The sequence below is a fragment of the Catharus ustulatus genome, chromosome 14 (assembly GCF_009819885.2).
Source record: "Catharus ustulatus isolate bCatUst1 chromosome 14, bCatUst1.pri.v2, whole genome shotgun sequence".
In the NCBI taxonomy this organism is placed as follows: Eukaryota; Metazoa; Chordata; class Aves; order Passeriformes; family Turdidae; genus Catharus; species Catharus ustulatus.
Window position 1 is genome coordinate 15977142 of NC_046234.1, and position 21709 is coordinate 15998850.

Consider the following 21709-nt stretch of genomic DNA (forward strand, 5'->3'; position numbering starts at 1 on the left):
TTACCCAGACCTAAAAATAAGCAGACATTCTACCAAGCAGGGAGAAATAAAGAGTGAGACAGGAATTGCTGGGAGACACCTGGCAAAGCTCTGATCAATCCAGATCTCTGCTGGGAGTTGCCTGCAGGTTTCCCACCCTGTGACCACATTTACAGTGGCACCACCACAACTGGCACATGGGATTTTAAAGCTAAGAGAGGGGGGGAAATTGGCTTATTCATGTAAATAAAACCAACAAAACCACTCTAGACCAAAAAAAAAACCCCCAAAAAAACACAGATTCTGGAATATCAGAGTAAAAGGAAGGAAAATTATGGCCAGCACTGAGGCTGCTCAGTGGGGAATGAGCTTAGGGGGCTGTCAGGAATCTGTGACATTTAAATCCATGGCTGAGCTGCTGGGCTGTTTAACTCCTACAAATTAGATTGTAGTGGGAGGAGAAATTCTAAGCATTTTGCAGCTCATTTACAAGGATGAGCATTAGGTGAGACAGATAAAAACCAAACCAAAACCCCCAGCAGTTTTTACTCTAATTCCAAAAAGTGGCAGGGCAGTGTGGCCACAGCTCAGGCCACAAGACACCCTGTGCCAAGTCAATTTGTCTTGGCAGCACTTGGCATCCCTCATGCTGCCCATTCCTCCCAGGAAAATCACTTCCTGGGGGTTTCCACTTTGCTGCTGCTGGCTGCCAGTGGAGTTTGCTGAGCATTTCTTGCATTGCACTTCTCTCTTTCACTGCTTACATTTCAGCTTATCCATCTTCAGGAGACTCTGAAGATTCTGGAGAATTGATGGCTGCAAGTCTGGCCACAGCCAGTAGCATCACCTGGAGTTTGGAATTCACCTTCCTGCACAAAGCAGCTGCTCCTGGGATGAAGCAGCATCTTTAAAACCATCACTGGCATATAGTAATGCTTTAAAGCTGGAACCCAGAAAGCTGGAATTGGAAATGGAAAAAAAATCCCCTTTTGAATGTGGTGTTTTCTTGAAATTGAATTGAGAAATGTGTAAGGTCTGCTCTGAGGTGGTGTTTCTCTGTTGTCCTGGTGCTGGATCCCAGCTGTGAGGTTGGGAGAGGCAGCTCAGGACACACCAGGAGCTGGGGAGAATCACAGAATCATGGAAATGTTATGGTTGAAAATACCTTTGAGATTGAGTCCAACCATCAACCCACCCCAGCCCCCTGTTGTTCATCACTAAATCATGTCCTCAAGTCCCACATCCACACATTTTTTAAGCACTTCCAGGGAATGGTGAATCCACCACTTCTCTGGGCAGCCTGTTCCTGTGTTTCATAACCATTTCCATGAAAAACTTTTTCCTAATTCCTAATCTAAACCTTCCCTGGTGCAACTTGAGGCCATTCCTTTTGTCCTGATGGTACAACAATGGCTGGGAACATGGTAAGAAATCTCTTTATAATTCTTTTAAATCCTCACAATAAAGCATGAGCCATTTAATCCCATCATTGGGAATGAAATTAATAAAATCTGTGGTATTCCCTGTGTGGAGGTTGGGACACAGGAGCCACAGAAGTGCTGGAGGAGCCCCCTGCCAAAGGCCAGGATGGCAGAGCCTCAGTCAGCAAGTTTGTTGTTGGATCAAAACAGCAGCACTCAGTCTGTAAACTTATTTTGAGTTCCAGTGGTCCATAAATAGATTTCCAAAACATGTCTATTGTCCAACAAGAGATTTATTTATAAACTGAAAAAATAACAAGACTGAAAAAAACCAACCCAAACCCCTTCTTGGCCAGCAGTGTGGGCTGGGCTGTGCTCTGTGTGTGTGCCTGTGTACACCAAATGAGATAGACCCTTCTGTGAAGCTCAGTTCCAAAAAGTGTTTGAAATTAGTGTTTCCCTGCAGTGGGGTGGTGCTGGGAGAAGTTGGCTCTTGAACAGCCAGCACAGTCCTGGCTGGAGCTGAGGCTGGAATGCTGCCTGCTCACTGGACCAAGGTCCTGCAGCATCATCCCTGCCTCCTTTCTGCTTATTATCTTTTAGCTGAGTTCTTTTTTGTTAAGTGGTTTTTGTTTATTTGTTTGGTTATTTTTTTTATGAGTCAAGATTTGGAAGAGAATCTAAAATGTTGCAGCATTTTCTGGAAAGTTTATTCCGACTTTGAGGTTAAAATTTTATTTTTTATGAATTGATTTGTTGGCAAACATCACCTGTTTGTACTCTTGGCAGCTTTGATGTGGTTTCTCTTATGTTACTGACATCACTGATGGGAGTTAGGTCTAAGAACAGTAAATTGAATTTCTGATGTGTACTCAAGTGAGGGGCAAAACTTGTTCCCAGTTCTACACTCATTTTTATAATGTTATTTGTGCCCATGCTCTGTTGAAAACTTAATGTTTCATGATTGGCTTATAGCTGGAAAAGAAGGAAATGTTGATATCCAGTAGCACAAGATGTGTGGTAAGACTTTGCTTAACCACTGATAATTTAAGCTGTTTCTGTCCTGAAAGCCAAAACAAAGAGATAATAGATCTATTTCATTAAATATCCCTTATCTTGTGAACACCAGCAAGAAGTAAAATATCTCCACTCACCTTAGGAATTGTTTTTCTCCAATTGTGTGTGGAGGCAGAGGACCCAGGATGTGTTTCTGTTTCTGGGGTCGGGGTGAGGACACCTGTGAGCTGGATGAGCTGTTCTGAGGGCATCTTTGTTCCCAGGCAGGGCTGTGGGGAGCTCCAGAGGATGCAGCCCTGACTTCACCTGCTCCCATCCCTTCTCCTTCCACCCCTCTGTCTCCATCCCACAGGATTTTCCCCTGGTCTCCATCCATCCATATTGCTCATTCCCTCCACTCCTGCCTCCAGCCTCTTCCCTTCCTCACAGCTATCTGTCCATCCCTATCTTTATTTCTCTATTTTTATGTCTCTATAAATCCTCCTGCCCCACCAGTGCTGGTGCTGAGCCTCAGGGCCCTGCTGGGCTCCCCAGCTCTGCCATTCCCGGCACATTCCCAGCTCTCCCTGCTGCTCTCAGCCCTGCACAGCGTGTCAGGAGCACTCGGAATAAACAAGGATTTTCGTGTTTGCCAACTGCAGTGAGCTGCTTCAGGGGCCAGAAGGGCCTCAGACATGACAGTTGTTTATGTAGGCTGAGGTGTGGGCTCTGGGAAGGCGCTGGCCGCTCTCCACGCCTGCCCAGCAGCCGGGAGAGGTTTGCTGGGAGCGGGTGCTGACAGGCGCATCCTGCAGAAAGGCTCCTCGCTCCTTCCCAAACATGGGCAGCAGGAACCATCTCAGCCTCTGGCCTGAGGAGAACGTGTGCCCTTTCCAGTAAGACAAAACACCCTGAAGCAGCAGCAGACGTCTCTTGCTCTATTTTCAGCCCTTCCCTCCCAGTGTTGTTCAACTGCCTGAGATTAATGGAAGTTTTCTAAATAAAATGCCATAAAATAACAGGATCTGGCAGCTCGGTGTCCCTGCTGCCCAAAGATTGGTGCCCTGTTTCTCTGGAGCATTTGCTGCTCTTGTCTAAGTGCTCATCACCGTGGCTGGAGGAGCTCTGAGGAGTTGGGAGAAATTGCTGCTTAATCTTCCAACTTTTTTTTTTGTCTGGCCAGAAAACAAGGGTTCCACACTAATATTCCTCATGCATCAACACCATCCTTGCTTTTCTGTAGAGTTCTCTAGAGAATTACCTCCCTTGACTACAGACAGCCTGAGAGCAATAGAGACCAAACTTCATGCTTGCCTTACAATGGTGCCTTTTATAGCAGAAAAAAAAATACATTTCCAGCTATGCCAGCTTTTCAAAAACAAGCAGAGAGGGTTGTGATCACCCTTTGGAGCCACAGCCATCAGTCTGGGATGTGGTTGTACCTCCTGGAGCTGAAAAAACAACCCAGAGACTGTGAGATGCTGGGAGGATGTGAGCATGTGTGTGTGGCTAAGACAATCCAATAGTCAAAATGATTCAAAAAAAAATAAAGTGACTTTTCAGGGGATCAAAATGTTTTACACGGCAGAGTGTACAGGTTAATGATAGAGTGGGTAAATCTTGGTTTTCTTTAATTTCTTAATAATTCTGGGGTATCTCAAAATGTGTTCTCACTAAGCAATGGATTTTGGACAAGTTAAGGACCTGAGAGTAATAAAAACTATATGGATCTGAAATTTAGAGATTGTAGGAAATGGTTAATTAAAAATGTAACTGGTTGAGGAAAAAAAAATTACATTTACTAGCAGGTCATACTAACAGAAGAGTTTACAATTCCAAAGACCTTTCCCTTATTTTAGCCCTACAGGACAGCTGATGAAGGAAGTGTTCCCTTCACAACAGAGAAAAGCTTTCTCTGCTTCTGCTACTGCTGTTGGAGGCAGGCAAAGAAACCTCTTACCCAGAGCTTTGAGCCTGCTGAGAATGTTTTTATACAGCTCTACACAAATGATTTCCTCGGGGCGGTATTAACTCCTCCAGTTTGATTTATTTTTAGCCACGATGAAAATTAGCAATATCCTTTTGTTTCAGGGTGCTGTCACAGCGAGTCCAGCTGTGCTGACGTGGTCGGAGGAATGACATTGGCTCAGCAGGCACGTCCCTGCTGGGCTGGGAGCGCATTTCCCTCTGCTGGGAGAGCAGGATCAGTCCCTCTGTGCTGCTCTGAGCTCTGCTTGAGCCTGCCATGCATAGAGCAGCTCCTCACCGAGCCAGGGAGGGCTTGAACATTCCCTTTTGGATTTGCCGGGCTCTGTTCGCCAGCCCTCATCCTTCAGGGCAGCGCTCTCCTCGTGCTGCCTGCTGCTCCTGGCACTGCTGGGTTCCCGTGGCTGCGGGGCTGTGCGAACCAGAGCCTGGCTGGGTGCCCATGGCTGTGGGGCTGGGTGAACCAGAGCTCGGCTGGGTGCCCATGGGTGCGGGATTCGGTGCCCATGGGTGTGGGGCTGGGTGCCCACGGCTGCGGGGCTGTAGGAGCCAGGGCCAGGCTGGGTGCCCGTGGGTGCGGGACTCGGTGCCCATGGATGCAGGGCTGGGTGCCCATGGCTGTGTGGCTGGGTGCCCATGGGTGCCGGGCTGTGTGAGCCGAGGCCTGGCTGGGTGCCCATGGATGCAGGACTCGGTGCCCATGCCTGCAGGACTCGGTGCCCATGGATGCACGGCTGGGTGCCTGTGGCTGCAGGACTCGGTGCCCATGCCTGCAGGACTCGATGCCCATGGGTGCCGGGCTGTGCGAGCCGAGGCCCGGCTGGGTGCCCATGGGTGCAGGGCTGGGTGCCCATGCCTGCAGGACTCGGTGCCCATGGGTGCCGGGCTGGGTGCCCGTGGGTGCAGGGCTGGGTGCCCGTGGGTGCAGGACTCGGTGCCCATGGGTGCCGGGCTGGGTGCCCGTGGGTGCAGGACTCGGTGCCCATGGGTGCCGGGCTGTGCGAGCCAGGGCCCAGGCTCCATATTTGGCTCCGGGCTGGCTGTCCCTGCCCTCGGCAGCTGCGGGTTTGCCTGTGGCCGTATATGGAGCGGCTGCTCCGGGAGCTGCGGCTGACCTGAGTTAGCACCAGCAACATCTGTGTGAAACGCTGCTCCTGAGGCACTCTGCTCTGTAGGGTGAAGCCAGGCCTTGGACTGGCTTTGCAGTGAAGGGGGTAATTTGAAGAAAACAAATTTCCCATTAAATTCCATTTTTTTGTTGTTTGCTAGGGACGTGCATGGTTATAATCTCCTTTGTGGTGGTAAAGGCACGCAGAGGGAGAGCAGAGCATAAGCAGAACATCTCTCTGTCAAGGAGTCAGTAATTCATAAAGACAGCAATAAAAGCCTCCTTCCCTGCTTGCCACACAGATCCTGCTTTTCCCTTGGGTGCTGTATGAGTGCACGAGGACGGGTGGCATCAGGTGTGGGACCTCACCCAGCTTCCCTGATACAAGTTAGGATGGGGATGTGGGGTGACAGCCCTCCAGGGACTGTACCTGCCCTGCTGACACGCAGGGTACAGCGGGAGAGGGGTTTTTGTGCAACGAAGCATGAACCAAAAATGGTTAGTGAGGTCTCTTCTGTCATCAAGGTGGACAAAGGCCTGGACTCTGAGAAGGAACAGGGGGCTCAGCCTGTACTTCCAAGGGCACAGGGAAGCAGTTTGTACCTCAAGTGTGCCTCCAGCAAACTCCACTGCACCTGAATAAACAACGTTCCCCTGAGTTAACTAAAATCTGGCCAGCACAAGGGTCCTGCTCACACCTCTGCTTTTGAGTGGGCACCTTTAGGGTACACTACACACATTTGTGTAGGGACAGCGTCTTTAAGCTTCAGCCTGTTGAGTTTTGTAGGAGCCAAGTCAAGGCTCAGCTCTGACTCTTCAGAAGATACTTTTTGATTCTAGAATTTTCTTACCACTCGTTTTCAACCTGGTTTGCACCCCCTGGTTTCTGCATCGAACCCCAGAGCGACATCAAAAATTATTTCACTGATTTTGTTTGCCTTCCTCTTTTGTGACAGATTAAAAAGCAGCAGCAAGATGTGTTAGGCTTCTTGGAAGCCAACAAAATTGAATTTGAGGAGAAGGACATCGCAGCTAACGAGGAGAACCGGAAATGGATGCGGGAGAACGTCCCTGAGGACAGCCGGCCAGCGAGCGGGAACCCCCTGCCCCCCCGGCTCTTCAACGACAGCCGCTACCTCGGGGTAAGGGCTGCTGCAGCTCCCCTGTGCTCATCCCACTCCCCTTTCTCACTGCCTGTGCTTCACTGCAGTGAGCAGCAAGGCAGGGCTTGCCCAGCTGCATTGCCCACACTGGGAAGGCTGTAGGAGGTGTTAGACATTTCCCCCCATCTTGGCTCTTAGTAATAATTGATTCTTGACTATTCCGGTCACACCATAGGAGAGATTAAAATGTAGACCTCTTGATTTGGATCCTACCTTGCAGTACACATATAATTTTCTTTTCCTGTGGTGTTTTTTCCTATGTTATGACTCTGAAAGTTCCCAGTTTTTTTAAATCTTTGTTTTCCCCACGATTGTGAACTAACACCTCACAGAAATCTGGCCCTGTTACACCAATCTTACGTTCTGTTGCAAGTTCAGAGTTCTGTTCTGCCCGTGTGATGTTTCCCAGTAGATGTGAATCCCAGATCATATGAATTGATGTCTGCCATGATCATAAATCAGTTTTTTGATTCTTCTTGGGATCAGCTCTCTGTGCTGCTTGCATAAGGAAGGCTGCTCTGGTTCACTCACTACAGTGCCTTGGACAGATTAAAACTCATGTTGCAAATACAAATCCTACTGTAATTATTTTAATGCTTGATCAAAAGTAAGTTGCCCTGCAGTACTTGTACCCAGCAGGCCATGCTTGAATGATTATTAGATTAACTGTTAGTTTTATTTTTAAAACTTAGTATCTTCTGAACAGAGCTCACAGTGTGCATTCCTCTTGATCCTTTTGAAGTCTGGTTCTGACCTGAACAGTCTGTAAGTCAAGACCTGCCAGTTCTGGACCTTTGTGAGACAAATCTGTGCCTACTGAAAGAAATTATTCTCAATGTGCCAAGAATTTTCCTTGCTTGTAATAGAAGCAGAACTTGAAATAATATCCACAGTGAGCTGTTGTGCCACTTGGCTCTCAAAATTTTAGTGACTGGTTGTGAAATGGAGAAAGGTTGGTTTGGAGTGACAAACATAAGGATCAGTAGTTATGTGAGAAGGGGCTGGTTACAAGGTTCTTGCTATGGGTTTATTTAATCCCCAAAATTTTGGTCGATATCACATTGAACTTTTGAAATTCAGTCAGTTTGTGTTGCTGAATTCGAGTTGCTACAGTTCAGCTTTCAGGAAGGTAAAAGTTAATTCTGTGCCCAGAATTTGAACCTCTTTCTGTCTTTATCTGATGCCTCTCAAGCATGAAGTTCCCTGTTTGTTCATCTGATGCAGCACAAGTGGCAGAGCAAAGAGCAAATTGGCCTTCCTGGCCCATGCACAGCAGAGAGGCTGGAACTGGAGATGCTGTGTGGGGTGACATGAGCCCGGCTCCTCAGGCCCAGGAATTCCTGTCCTGGGAGATGCTGCAGAGCAGCTCATGGACTATGCACCAGCAAGATAAACAATCCCTTTGTTATCAAGCAGCCCCAGTCCTGTCAACAGAAGGGCTTCAGGGAGGATTTACCATAATCACACACATTTTTATCAAACCAGCACTCCAATGCTGCATGTGCAAACGGAGCAATAATTTGATATCCCTGAAATGCAGGCAGTGGAATCTTCTGCTCCCTGTACTTTGTTCTGTTCTAGCTGCAGCCTTTCCTTAGAGCTGCCCCCCTCAGCTGCTGTTCCTTAGGCTTTTGCCTCCCAGACAGTCAGGAATCCAGAGCAGGGTGCCCTAAACAGCTCTCCCTGACTCCAGCCTGAGACCTGCCTGCCTTGGGCTTCCCATCCAGGACTCCTGCATCCAAACATTGCCCAGGAAAGCTGGAGGAGGCTGGAAAAGTGCATCAGTTAAAGTCATGGGACTGATCCCTGCTGAGTTCAGAAGTCAGAGTGAGGGAATTATGTGGTAACTTGGACAACAGTGAGCTTTGCACAAAACTTCTGAGTTCCTTTAGCTGGGCTTTGGCAACCGGTATTTTTATTTATTTATTTATTTATTTATTTATTTATTTATTTATTTATTTATTGTTATGATTTTCCTGGGAAGTGGCTGGGTGTGGGAAATGTGATAGGGAAGGTGCACTGTCAGTGTAAAAGTTCCAGCTGAACTTCTGACAGATTTAAGAGCTGGAGTTCACAGTTGCACAACTGCCATCCCTATCAGGAACCAGCAATGACATCTGGGAACGTCGGGATCACAAAGTCCACGCTCAGCTGCTTCTGCAGGAGGAACATCCACACCAGGCCTGTGACAACACCTGCCTTGTGTGGAGTCTGTCCCTTTGGGAGAGGCTGGAGCACCTCACAGCACCATCTCACTGGGACACAGAATGGATCCCCAGCTTGTCCCTTTCCCTTGCTGTTAGTGCTAATGACACATACCTGAGCTCAGGCTGGATTTTGCACTTGGCCACAGGAAGCAGTTTGCTTGGTGTGGGTTGGGTGACACCCCAAACTGAGTTGAGGTTATTTCTGACAATTCACTCCTCTTTTATTCCCTCTCCCTGCTGGCACGGTGAAGGACTACGATGCTTTCTTCGAGGCGCGGGAGAACAACGCCGTGTACGCCTTCCTGGGCTTGACTGCACCTCCTGGGTCAAAGGTGGGTGAGCACCTCAGTGAGCCTGTGGCTTTCACCCCCTCCTTCTCACCACAGGATCCTCTACATGGGCTCTCATTGCCTCATCAATCTCCCTGGGAGATGCTCACTCTCCAGAGGCTCTCAGGCTTCAGTTTCAAGAGAGTATTTAATATTTGCACTGAAGAATGCGTAAGAAATCTAGTTGAAAAAAATTATCCAAAATCAAAGAATGTTTTCAATTCAGTAAAAAAATTTAATTCATGTGAAATTTTGATGAGATTTTTCTACTAGAAAATCCCTTGAAACTAGAGCCACTGTTTCTGAAATAACATGGTCTTGCTTCAGAGTCATTTTTTCCTCTGGCTTGTTATCCAAAGCTTATTTTCCTTTGCCAATTATGAACCGGGCTGCTGCTTTGTGGATGCAATGGGCTGGAATTCTCCTTTTGATTTTGATAGGATAAGACAAGCCTGCTTTATACGTTTCACTTGACAGCAGCAGGATCCTCCAGGTCACTTCCAGCTTTCCTGTTCCAGTGGATAAACACGCCGCTCCCTTTCAGCTTTACTCATGTACAAGTCAAAGGTCGTGCTGTGCACATCACCAAGAGACCTAATTTTAAAGGTGGATTGTGACCCATGAGCAGTGAGCACTGCAGGTTGTGGGGCACACTGAAGCAGTTTTGGGAGGCAGATTTCCAGCAGTAGCTCCGCTGGGAATGGTGTGATGTGCAGAGCTGCACAGAGCAGAGCCTGGGATCTGCACCCCGGCATTACTGCTGCTGCCATCAGACCAGCTGCACACAGCACCACAGTCCTGCTGAGGTTCCTTGGAACATCTGCACTGCACTGCTCAGCAGAGTGTGCAGGATGGAGCCAGGGAGCAATCCTGGCTCTGTGGCATGCAGGGGAGCTCGTGCCTTTCCCTGGGGAAGTGCAGCGGTACCAGAGAGCAGCTGCTGCCATAACAAATCAGGTCACCTGTCTCAGTGACGCTGGGAACGTCGCTGCTTCCCAGACCTGCTGGCTGGCAGGAGCACGGGCTCTGCTTCTGTCCTAAGGGATGCTCTAATTCTGTCCTCACCTAAACAAAAGGTGAATTTTACACAGGAGGGACAGAACACAGCTGTACTCTGCTGAATTTCCATGTTGTGTTGGGCTGATGACAGTAAATCACCTTTGCAGAAGTGACCTTGTACCCCCTGCATCCTGCTCTGGGGCTGACTTTGGGAATCCCTCCCACAATTAGGATGTCCAGTCGAGTTGCTTGCAGGCTGCTGAGGAGAGTACACAGATTTGTAGGTGCTGGAATTTATGTTTCCAGCTTAGCTGTGTGCAGCTTGGATATAATGGTGTGGGGAATGACCTGGTGACTACAGAAAATGGCAGGAGGCTCCATTCAATGCCATCAGGAGAGATTTGGGAAGTTAGATGACTCTGAACACAAAGGTTTGATATTAATGCTAAACAGGGCTGGCTCAGAAGTGAGCATGGTAAATTCAAGTAACTATTTTCTGAGCCCTGGTGGTTTGGTTTGTCCTTTGGGTCTACAAACTCTGGAAAAGCCTGGCCTTCAGTTTATATTAAATACCTCTACTTCAAACAGCATGGGTGGATTTTAAAGGGAGAGGATTCTGTGAGTTAAAAGCTATGTTTAATTATTTCTTTATTAAGGATTTAAGGACTGAGGATGCTCAGTGAGGGGCCTTCCAGGAGAAATAAGGAAAAGTATGAAAGAGGGACAGTGTCAAGCCTGGAAAGCTGAGCCTCTCCCAGAGAACTTGCAGACCTACACCCAAGGAAATGGAGTTTGATCTCCAAGAAGAATAGGTTAGCAGGCTACTTGTACCAACCTTCCTGGACATGAGAGAAATACCAGGAATCTTCCTATTCTGAAGAGAAGTACTTTGTCTTGAAATTAAAAAAAAAAAAACCCCAACAAATCAGTGAGGTGTCACCATTGCAGTGCCCTGGGCTGTTTAAGGGAGTTGTTACAAAGCCAAGGGAACCTTCTCCTTTTACTTACCATTCAGAGAACCTTTTAGAGAATATCAAACACACTGCTCTTTTCCAGGCTTTGTAGCTCTTCTTGATCTTCCTTTCATTGCTCACCTGCCGGGATGCCCTTACACGAGGCCTGTGGGTGCACAGTGATATCTGAGCCCTGGTGACATCCCAGCCCTGGTGACATCCCAACCCTGCTCTCTGAGCTGTGACAGGCCAGAGCACAGGCCAGGAGCACTGCAGCTCCAAGCCAGGCTCTTCCCACGCCCCGAGTTCAAAGGCAGGATGAGGGCAGTGAGCCAGGAAAACCAGAGTGAGCCACCACGTCCAAGACACGGGAGATACGCCGGGACTTCCTGCCCTGCAGGCTGGGGTCACCCACTGTGTCTCCTAAAAACATCCTCCACACTTCTTGGAAATGCCCCTCAGTCCTTTCTTCTCGTGTGTTTTGTTTGTTTAGCAATGCTGGTTCATAGTAACAATGATACTGAATCTGGTATCTTGAGTATTTCTACACAGTCACAAAAGCAAATGGCTCCAACATATCTTGGCAGATGTTGAACTTTGTCCTTTCAAATAAACCAGGCTGTCCCTGCTGAGGTGCTGCACTGAGGGCACTGGGAATTTATCTCTCATTCATCCTGTAGGTCATGGTGCTGCAAGCAGGTAATTAAATTAATCTGCAGTCAAAAGTACACTTGGAGAAACCAAAAGGAAATTCCTTTTGCATTTCTTCTGTTGTCATTCTGTTCCCATTTGTGATCACCTTACAAAGGCAGAAAGAAGATTGAAAACTGCAGGTTATTGTTTTATAGTGTTCCTTCTGAAACATACTGAGAAACTACTAATATGTAATTCTCTTTTGCTGTTGCAGGAAGCTGAAGCACTGGCCAAGCAGCAAGCATGAATTTCAACTGCCTTAAATGTCTGCAAAGGGAATTTCCACAGCTTTTTATAAAATAGTCCAACTGTCTCTGCTTCAAGAAATGTAGATGTGATTTCTAACATTTGATTGGTGCTTGCAGCATTCACTGTCCGTAACACAAATTGAACACAGGATAGAAATGGGAATTTCAGGGTAGGGAGCAGGAGTGGGCTCTGATGGAAGCTGAAACAATCAGACATGAATGAGTTACCTTTAGTTTAAACTGTCCTGGCAATTCGTCCATTTTGTGTAAACTTAAAGAAACTATTTTAGTACTAAAAATGCAGATGGGTTTTACCTAGAGATCCAACTATTTAAATATGGAAAACAGCATCTAAAACCTCGTCAGATACTAATCTAGTGCCTGAGCTGCCTCAAAAATATTACTGAGTTACACAGTAAATTTTCAGTGTCTTTCCTGGTTTCAGATGAGTTTGTAGGTGGTACTGTGTAGTTTAACCATTGTAGTCACTTTGGAAAGTTGTGTTTGTCTTCTGTAGAATGGATATTTAAGGTTTGTATTGTTACACACTGTACAGGTGATAAAACCCCCAACAAACCCCATGGATTTCTCACTTAAGTGATCTGTGTGGGCTCTTTGGACAAGAAGGGCAATGGACACAGGTCCCTCACAGCTGCCTAAGCACGAGCACATCTGGGGCAAGATTCAATGTTGCAAACAAGCCAAAACAGCCAGAAATGGCCTTTCCTTACCTGTGTAAGGGTGAAAGCCTTTAATGTATTTCTCTACAAAAATACCAGTTCACACTGCTTAGAGCATTAAACATCTCACTGCATGTTCTAGTAGCCATTAGGTTCATGTAGTATTTTTTCAAATGAAAAATCAGTGTTTGAATATTGTAATTAAGCAAGAATTCTTTTTTTTTTTTAAGGTTTAAAAACTTCACTTCCATTCTTATTGCCATATCATAAAGCTATTACAGGAATTGCAAATCTCTCAGTGTCTCGTGTGGGTGAATTTGCCACGTGCAATATTAACCTGTGTGTTCTCCCAGTGCTCATGAGGGAGCCTGTAATGCTTGGCCATATTTTAATTCCTGATTTTTCATTTTGGGAGAGCCTGGGAAGCAGTTGGAAGTTTGTGCTTACAAAAGCATCACGAGGCAGAGGGATGGATGGATGGATGGATGCTGCCTTACCTTAAAGATTGACACACACACAACTGTGGTTTTTTATTAACAGCTTTTGTCAGGAATTACTGCAATTCTGTGAAATTTAAGACCTTTTGGGGATGGAAGTTTGGTTATGTTTTAAATCCAGCATGAGATTTTTGTTGTTCCCTATGATTTCATCTTTCTGAACGAGGTTGGTTTTCTTTCTTAATATTGGCCAAATCTTTCTCTGTATCTAAATTCCTGCTCAAGTTTTTGGGAACTGTGGAATACTAAGCGAAGTGTGGCGAGGAAAGTGGGATTTGACACACAAGTCTCTGTACCCACACCAGTTTGCTGTGCTTCCTGTGCAAGTTTGGTGAATTACAGCCATTATTTTGGAGAAGCTGTAATTAAAAGGCGCTGCCAAATTCTGTCAGTTCAGCGACCCAAAACATTCTGAAACGAGGTCAATCCCTGTCTCAACGGTCAAGAAAATTGCCAAGTTTAAGAAAGCAAAGTCACTGCCCTCGTCTGTCCCCCCCTTGCCATATGGGAGCATTCAAACTGTATCAGCATTCCTAAGGCAGCTCTGGTGAGCCAGGCTGAATTATTCCTTTGTCCGGGGAACAAGGCACCGACACAAACTGAAAATACCGAAAATCTCTTTGTGGTGTGTGTAAAACTTGAGTTTTCTGATGCAGATCTCTTGCATGACTATAGAAGTGCCAGGAATCTGTTACCTCTGTGCTGGTTTTCTGTTTCCATGGGTGCAAGAACTGAATTTGTTCTTTTCTTTATTATTTTTTTTCCTATGTAGAAATCAGGCATTGAGGATTAAACCTGTATGTTAACCATTCCTGTATCATTCCAATAAAGTTGTTTTAGAACACTTTCTCACTCCATGACTTGTTTGTATGTTTTGTTCACAGTCTGAAGCTGAAAGAAGTGGAATTTTCAGATGAAAATACTGCTTTTTAAAAGTTCAGGATTTATACAAGGTGCTGTGGGTGAAATTTGCTGGGTTGGATCTCTCACTTGTTGCAGCTAATTGGATTTAATTACTAAACGGGATTTAATTTAGGATACACCTATCCAAAATAGTGTGTCAAGGTTTGGGTTATTTCCCTTATCATTCCACTCATTTCCCAGAGCAGGGACAAGTCAGAAGTGGCTTCTCTCACACTCAGAGCTCCCCCACCCCTCCCCTGCTCATTTACAAACTGTAATTAATTAGCTTTGTGCTGCTCACAGCAGGGAGCTGTGCTGTTTCTATTTGTGTTGCCACAGGGCAGTGCAGGATAAATTTTAAACTAAAACTTCACTTCCACCTTCCCTGTTTGCTGGGTAGGATCAGCAGGTTTCTCCTTCCTGCTTCACGTGCTGAAGTTCTGCACCACCTGCAAGATCTGTAGGTACAGAAATTACATCCTCTGCCTCTGACCCACCCTGGGATTTGCCCAAATTCCAAATTTCTGTTCACATCCTCCAGAGAAAACCAATAACCTGACCTTGTTAAGAGTGGTTGGTAATTTTTCCAGGATCAGCACAGGATGCCTTCTGAAGGGCATTATTGCTTGTCCCTCACACTTGTCCTTCTGAACTGGTCCCTAGGATGGGAAAAGGGCCCTGAATCCCATTTCTACCTTGGAATGAATCCCATGCTTCCCCTGTATCCACTCTGCTTGTGCAACTCAGAAAAACCGCTCCTTTCCTTGTGTTTTTTATTTAAAAGTCTTAAAAACCCAGTTGTTATTCATTAATGTAAAGCTCAATGAAAAGAATTTCCCAAAATCTTAAAAAACCAGGCTACACACATGCATGCAATGTGTGACAGCTTTCCCTACATCAGATTGCTCAAATCCTAATCCCACGACACAAATAAATCATTCCCAAATCTTTGCCTTTTACTGAATTTCCTGCACAAACATTCTGGGATTTACCCATGTACTGTGATCTTGGCAGAATGTTTTAGAGTGAAAGGTTCATTATGACAGTTTTGAAGTTTACTATTAAAAATTTCACTGTGTTGGTAAACTTGCAGAAATGTGAAAGGATTTTAAAAGTTGAGGGGACAAAGAGATTGCTGGATTACTACAGGTAAGCACAGTAGTGAGTACTGAGTATGCAAAATACATATATTTAGTGAAAAATACATATATTTAGTACAAAATATGTGTGCTGTATTCATGAAGTATCAGACTTGGTCCTGTATATCTTCTAACATGAATATATAGTAATTGATGTATATTAAATGTATATACTATTGCATATATTATGGTATAGATATATATTTGTAAATATTCATTCTGATGCCTTGGGTTTTAACTTTTATACAATATAGCAATATGTAATTCTTATATACTATAATTCCTTATAGTAATTCCTTCTCTCACAGGTTGATTTATTGAAGATAACATCAGCAATTTGGCCATTTCTTAATTTTAATTTGCTCAGTGTATCAAAATCCTTAATAAAACGAAAGCAGCACATCATTAACCCAATGTCAGCAGCACTGTAATTCCCATGTGGCCTCAGTTCTTTCCCGAACAGTTATTTTGTGCACACATTTTACAGCCAGGAGCGGCCCAAGTCCCGCCCGCCCCGCTGTGAGGGGCCGCAATGGCGCCGGGCCCCGCCGCGCCGCCGCCGCGCGCTGTTGCTGTGGCAACCGGCAGCCACTCAGCGGCCGAGGTGGGCCCGTTCTGCCTTCCTATTGGATAATACAGCTGTCAGTCATCGCTAAACCCCGCCCCTCCTCTATTTAAACCACGGAGGGCGGGGTGGGGCTGTGCGTGAAGCGTTCCTGTGAAACTGGATTCACGTTTAAATGAAATTTCCTTTTTAATGGAAAATAAAGAGTCCATAACCGCTGTGCTTAGGAAAAATCCTCCAACATAATACTTTCAATCCAATCCATATCTGTTTCATGTTTATGTGCATGCCAAATACACAGCCTGTGCTGAAAGAAGGGATTTACATGCAGCCATAGTTCATACAGTATCATTCAGTGTGGTAGTATTTGTTTTCTCCATATATGGATGATACTATGAGAGTAATTTTTCATCCTTTTCCTATATATATTTAGTTCTAAATTCTCACATCCTCGCCTTGTTGTTTCTCTTAACTGCAGTCTGTGCTCAGCCTCTGAAATAACTGTGGTTCCATCTCATTCTGATTTTATATTTGTAAATAAAATGGAATTTCTTTTTGGTGAGATCTTACTGAGAGAATACATTGATTTCCTTGGATATTGGTGCAATTTAGACCTGAATCCCAGACTGGTTTGGATTGGAAGGGATGTTCATCTCATCCCCCACCATGGGCTCCTTCCACAGATCAGGTTGCTGGCTGTGAAATGGAAGTTGATTTGCTTTTAATCACTCCACACAAATTACCTGACTTGATTTCTTCCTCTTTCTCCGTTACTTTTGTGTTTTGTTGAAACAGCTGCACAAAATATCCAGCTGCAGCTGGCACTAATTGCAAGCTTGGTGAGGTTTAAAACTACTGGGAATTTGATCTGCCCTTGTTCCTGCCCGCCAAGACTGTGGGCAGTGACTCTGCTGGAGTCCCAGCCACACTTTCTGTGCAGAAATAAAAAAAAACCTGAAGTTTTTAATGAAATACAGGAGAAAAGGAGGGAAGAGAGGGAATTTTACAGACATCATTGAACCTATATGGCCAGCATTACTCCAAACCCAATTTCTAAAGCACATCATGATTTCCCACTGACAGGGGGCAGGGTTAGATTGGATATGAGGAAGAAATTCTTCCCTGTGAGGGTGGTGAGGATCTGGCACAGGGTGCCCAGAGCAGCTGTGGCTGCTCCTGGATCCCTGGAGGTGTCCAAGGCCAGGCTGGACAGGGCTTGGAGCAACCTGGGATAGTGGAAGGTGTCCCTGCCCATGGCACTGGATGATAATTTATGTCTTGCTCGTGTCATTAAACAGTGTCTTTTTAGAATCTTTTTTCTTGTACATAGATGAGACTCAGCTTCTGCTTCATTGGGGGTTTTTATCTTCTGAGAAAAAGGAAATTTAGAAAAGGCACCAACAGGAAACTCTTCAGACTGTCTGTGGGCTGGCTCCTGTGCTGAGGGGAGGGGTGGCTCAGTGCATGAGCTTGGCTTCAGCTTGAAGAGGACACCAAAAACCACCATGGGGGCACCTGGGACGTGCCAGAGGTAATTTTTGATCCTCTGAAGAGCAGGTTTGATCAGTGAGCAACACGATTGTGCAGCGCTGTCCATTTGCTGCTTTCAGATTGGCACATCGTCCTGTTTGCATGTCACACACACCGGGTGTTTCATCAAAATCCGGGTGAAAGGAAGTTGCCAACTTCTTTCCCATCAGTGGCACATCACAAGGCTCTAAATTTAGCTGCGTGTTTCCAAAGGGGAAGTGGAGTAACTCCACAAGTCAGCTGAGCAGCACCGAGCTCCAGCAGTGGAAGTGTTCGTGGAATTCAGTTCCGATTTCACTGCCCAACGCAGCCCTGACCCCCTGCTCTTCCTGTGCCCTGTTCTGGCTGTGAGCAGCTCCTCAACATCACACTGTGGCCAGAAACATCTCAATTCGCTTTCAAACATCCTCTTTCAGACGTAGCCCTCTCTTTGTGTTCAAAACCCATGCCCTCTCCCAGCGAGATCACTTCTGTTTTATGAGTTAAACCCTGGGGAACTGCATCATGAGTGCGTCAGGCTTTTTCTGCACAGACAGCAGTGAGGAAAGGGTGTGCAACCATCTGCCCCCCCCCTGCAGCTGTAGCAGGAGAGCTCTGGCCTTGGGGAAATCTGCCTTGGATCTCACTGGGCTTGGTAAGTCGGGGTTTTTGTGCCTTTCTCTTTTCTTATGCTTTGTTCCAGAACACAGGAACCAGTTATTTTATTTGGAGGAGACCAGTTTTTCCAATATTTTACCATATTTTAGCTCTTCTTGAGCACTTTCAAAGCAATAAACCAAAATTTATCAGCAGGTAAGGAGCTGGATACCCTGAGGTCCTGCAGCCCCTGGTTACCCATGTCCTACAAGGCTCAGAGCATTCCATGGATCTTTAGCAATATTTAGGCTGCCAATTCTTCTTTCTTTGGAAATTGGTTTATCAAGTCCCTTAATTGCTTCAGAAAGTGTTGCCCTGCTTTTTGAATATGTAAATAAGACCGTAGATAACCAGGTCTGCTGCCCTTCCTGCCTGCTTTGGCCTCAAAATTCCAGAGTTCCTTTCAGCTTCAGGGAGGGAACTGTGCCACAAAAATAAAGAACCCCACAAAAATAAAAAAACCAAACAGTTGTGCTGTGCCAGTGTGTAAATACTGGGGGAAAGATGAAAATTTCCATCTCTCAAATAACTGAAATTTTAGAATATCTCCTGGAAGGAGCACTTGGATTGAAATGTAACCCAGTGTAGGGAATTTCAAATATACCAGGGTGCAGGGGGTTGGTGAAAAGTGTTGAGCCACAAGCACACTTTGGGTGTGTGGATACTTCAATTATTAGAGATTTAAAGGATATTTGAAGAACTGAATGATTTTCTAATGTTCATGTTTCCAATTCCTCCCTAAGAGCAGTGAGTGGTTCAGGTCAGACTCTTGAAGTGAAGATTCCCATTGAGATTAACAATAGGTAAATTGGAAAGGAATCATTAAGTGTAGTAAATTATTTTGAGACACTTATCTCTTCACTATTAACACTATTGGCAAATTAACTATTTATATCTTTTAAGTTCATCATAAAGAGGGACTCTAAACACATTGGATCTGCATTTTGAATACAGTTTTATTATATTTGCAGAACTCTTGGGTTTTTGGTTTTTTTTAAGCTCCTTGGCACCTCACAGGAGTGCTCAAGCCAGAAATACCTCTCAAAATTAATATAGTCTTTATTTCCTTTCTATATCACCTCTTTAGCTCTTGGAAATGGTTGTCTTGTAATGGAAAACATTGATTAATTACTGATGGTATTGACACAGACAAGTAAAATGATTTTGCTGATTTTTACAGCTTATAAAATACAATCTGTCTCAAGTAGCCTCGATGCAGAAGAGACCTGGGAGCAGAAGGGATGTTACAGATGAAGCAGCTCATTAAAGCCCTTGCTGTATCTTCAGAATGATTTTTGTGGACATGGTAAAGAGGAAAAGCATGCAGTTTAATGTTTGCTAAAAATAAATGCTTGAGCGAGAAAGAAAAATCACTTTGTTTGTGAGAAGTGCACTGTTCATTACTAATAACAACAACAAAACAATAATAATAATAATAATAATAATAATGATAATAATACAATTAGTCTGTAATAGTTGTTGTTATAGTGTGCCTTTCTTTCTGTCCCAGGGCCCCATGGAACTCTGATAATTCCTGTTGCTCCCACTTGTCACCATGCTGGCAGAAGGAATCCTAATGAGGCTCATCTATAAAGAAAGCTGTCATCAAGATAAGCCTCGCAAATCTCCTGCATCCCAAAAGGCTAAAGAGGGAATCTGGAGACAGAAACTTGTAGACTTCCCAAAAATTAAAAGCTTTGCTGATGGATGTGAGAAGCAGGAGGAGCTCTCTGCCAGAAGCAGCAAAGTGGAGGCCGGGAGCAGCCTCCACTGGGGATCCATGGAAAAGGAGCCTGCAAAAGATCAGGAAGTGCTGGTTAAAGGAACTGCATCCCCAGCTTTACACATCCCCAGGAGAGGAGGAAGCCTAGACCAGGTGGATTTGTACAGGTCCTGGCCATGCAACAGCATTTACCAGAACTATCCTGACCTGCAGATCGGGGGGGACCGTGTGGGGGGCCACACGTGTGACTCGGGCTGTGTCCTGGACCATGTGTGGGATGACCTCCCCGATGGCCCCATCCTGCTCTCCATAGACATTCCCCTGGGCCAGTCCCCTCTGTGTGAGCACCCCAAAAATCCCAGTGGGATGTCCCTGCCTGGAGATGAGGCTGGAGAAAGGAGCCTCGCGCTCAGTGAGGAGCCCCTTTCCAACTCCACGCTCAACAAGTACATGGAAGCCAAGGTGGCAGAGCTCTACAAACAGTTTTTTGAAGAAAGCCTGGCCAGGTGTGGCTCCATAACAAACCTCCTCACCTGCAGCTGGATAAGGAACAGCCTGGACCAGATCAGTGTTCAGATCTCCCAGGAGCAGAACATAGAAACCTCCAGAGCCAGAGGAGCCCTCTTGCACTCGTTGGCTTTGTTCAGCTCCCGCAACGCTCCCAACAGGAACAGCTCCGAGTTCAGCACCCCAAACCTCCAAATCTCCAACACAGCGGGTGCCAAACGGAGCTGCAGGATGGAGTTCACATCCTGACTGAGCTGCTCAGCTCAGGAGAGGATTGGGATTCAGGTACGAATGTTTCACTCTAAGGATTAGGCTGGGAAATGGAAACATTTGCACACTACACTTGTTCTAGTTAATATTTTAACTCTTAAACTCCTTTGGCAGCAGGGGAAGTGAAGGTCACTGTTTTCTGTTTTCTAATGGAGAATTTGAAATTAATTTCTCTCCAAAATACTGGTTAATCATGTTTGTATAATATATAATCATAGAACTGTTAAAGTTGGAAAGGACCAGTAAGATCATCAAGTCCAGCCATCAACCCAGCACCCCTAAATCACATGCTCAGGTGCCACATCCACACATAAAAACATCAATTATCTGCAAAGTCAGCAAGCAACGATGCAGCATTCCTGAAAAAATAGTGTAAGAGTCTTGCATCTTCATTTGGAAATTTAAGTGCAGATTTTTGTATGGAAATGCTGTTGTTTGGGTCTCAAACACATTTTCTCCCTTTGCTTTGCTTCTCAGCAAATATTTCAGCTGGAAATTCATTATGTCACCACTGTAAAATGATAGATGAGTTGGACTGTTACCTGCTCTGCAGAAGGTTTTTTCTAATAAAGTTTTTTGTTGAGTGTTTTTGCTTGTGGTTGGTTTTGTTTATTTGTTTGCATCTTTATTTCTTGGACATTTCTTAATCTGAAAAAGAAATGTCAGCAGGACAGAAGAAGAAGCTGCTCCTGAAGGAAAAGTGATCTGAGTGGGCAATGTAAGGACTTTTCTCTCCTGATTAAAATGACAAGGAAAGATAATTCCTGATAAGGAAGCAAATTAATAAAATCAGACTCATACACATCCAAGAGCTAACTGGTCATTACTTGATCCAAAATTCCCACTGACCTTGCTGCAAGGAATACAAACAACACTGAACCTCATCCTGGCTTTCTAGGAGCAGGAGAGGAAAAGGATGATTTGCTTCCCTATGCATTGCCCTAATTCCATGTGTGTCTCATTAATCTCCTTATCAACCTTCAAAATCAAGGCAGGAGTTCTTTGGAAGAGGCCAAATGACTTCATTAAATTCCAGAGGAGCCCAGGGTGGGCACAGCTCCTCAGATTTCCTTGGTGGAGGTGCAGAGAACAATTTAACCGAGGGTGAGAGGGGGAATATTCCAGAGGGCAGCAGTAGCCAAAGGGTTTTTGCAATTATCCATAGCAAGAAATGCTC

The 21709-nt window shown here is 45.4% G+C and overlaps 2 protein-coding genes across 2 annotated transcripts in view; both read left to right on the forward strand.

The window, feature by feature from the left end:
* SH3BGRL (SH3 domain binding glutamate rich protein like) overlaps window positions 1-14111 on the forward strand; it is a 29783-nt gene extending 15672 nt beyond the window's left edge. Inside the window, exons 2-4 of the mRNA XM_033072557.2 lie at window positions 6447-6632; window positions 9112-9192; window positions 12049-14111. Of these exons, the coding sequence (XP_032928448.1) occupies window positions 6447-6632; window positions 9112-9192; window positions 12049-12081 (300 nt within the window). The 3' untranslated portion in view covers window positions 12082-14111. The remainder of the gene's footprint in view (window positions 1-6446; window positions 6633-9111; window positions 9193-12048) is intronic.
* A 5442-nt stretch (window positions 14112-19553) lies between these two features.
* LOC117003130 (TLR adapter interacting with SLC15A4 on the lysosome-like) lies at window positions 19554-20742 on the forward strand. Its single transcript, XM_033072803.1, has one exon. The coding sequence runs from the start codon at window positions 19588-19590 to the stop codon at window positions 20509-20511; it is 924 nt and encodes a 307-aa protein (XP_032928694.1). The 5' UTR covers window positions 19554-19587; the 3' UTR covers window positions 20512-20742.
* The last annotated feature ends 967 nt before the right edge of the window (window positions 20743-21709 follow it).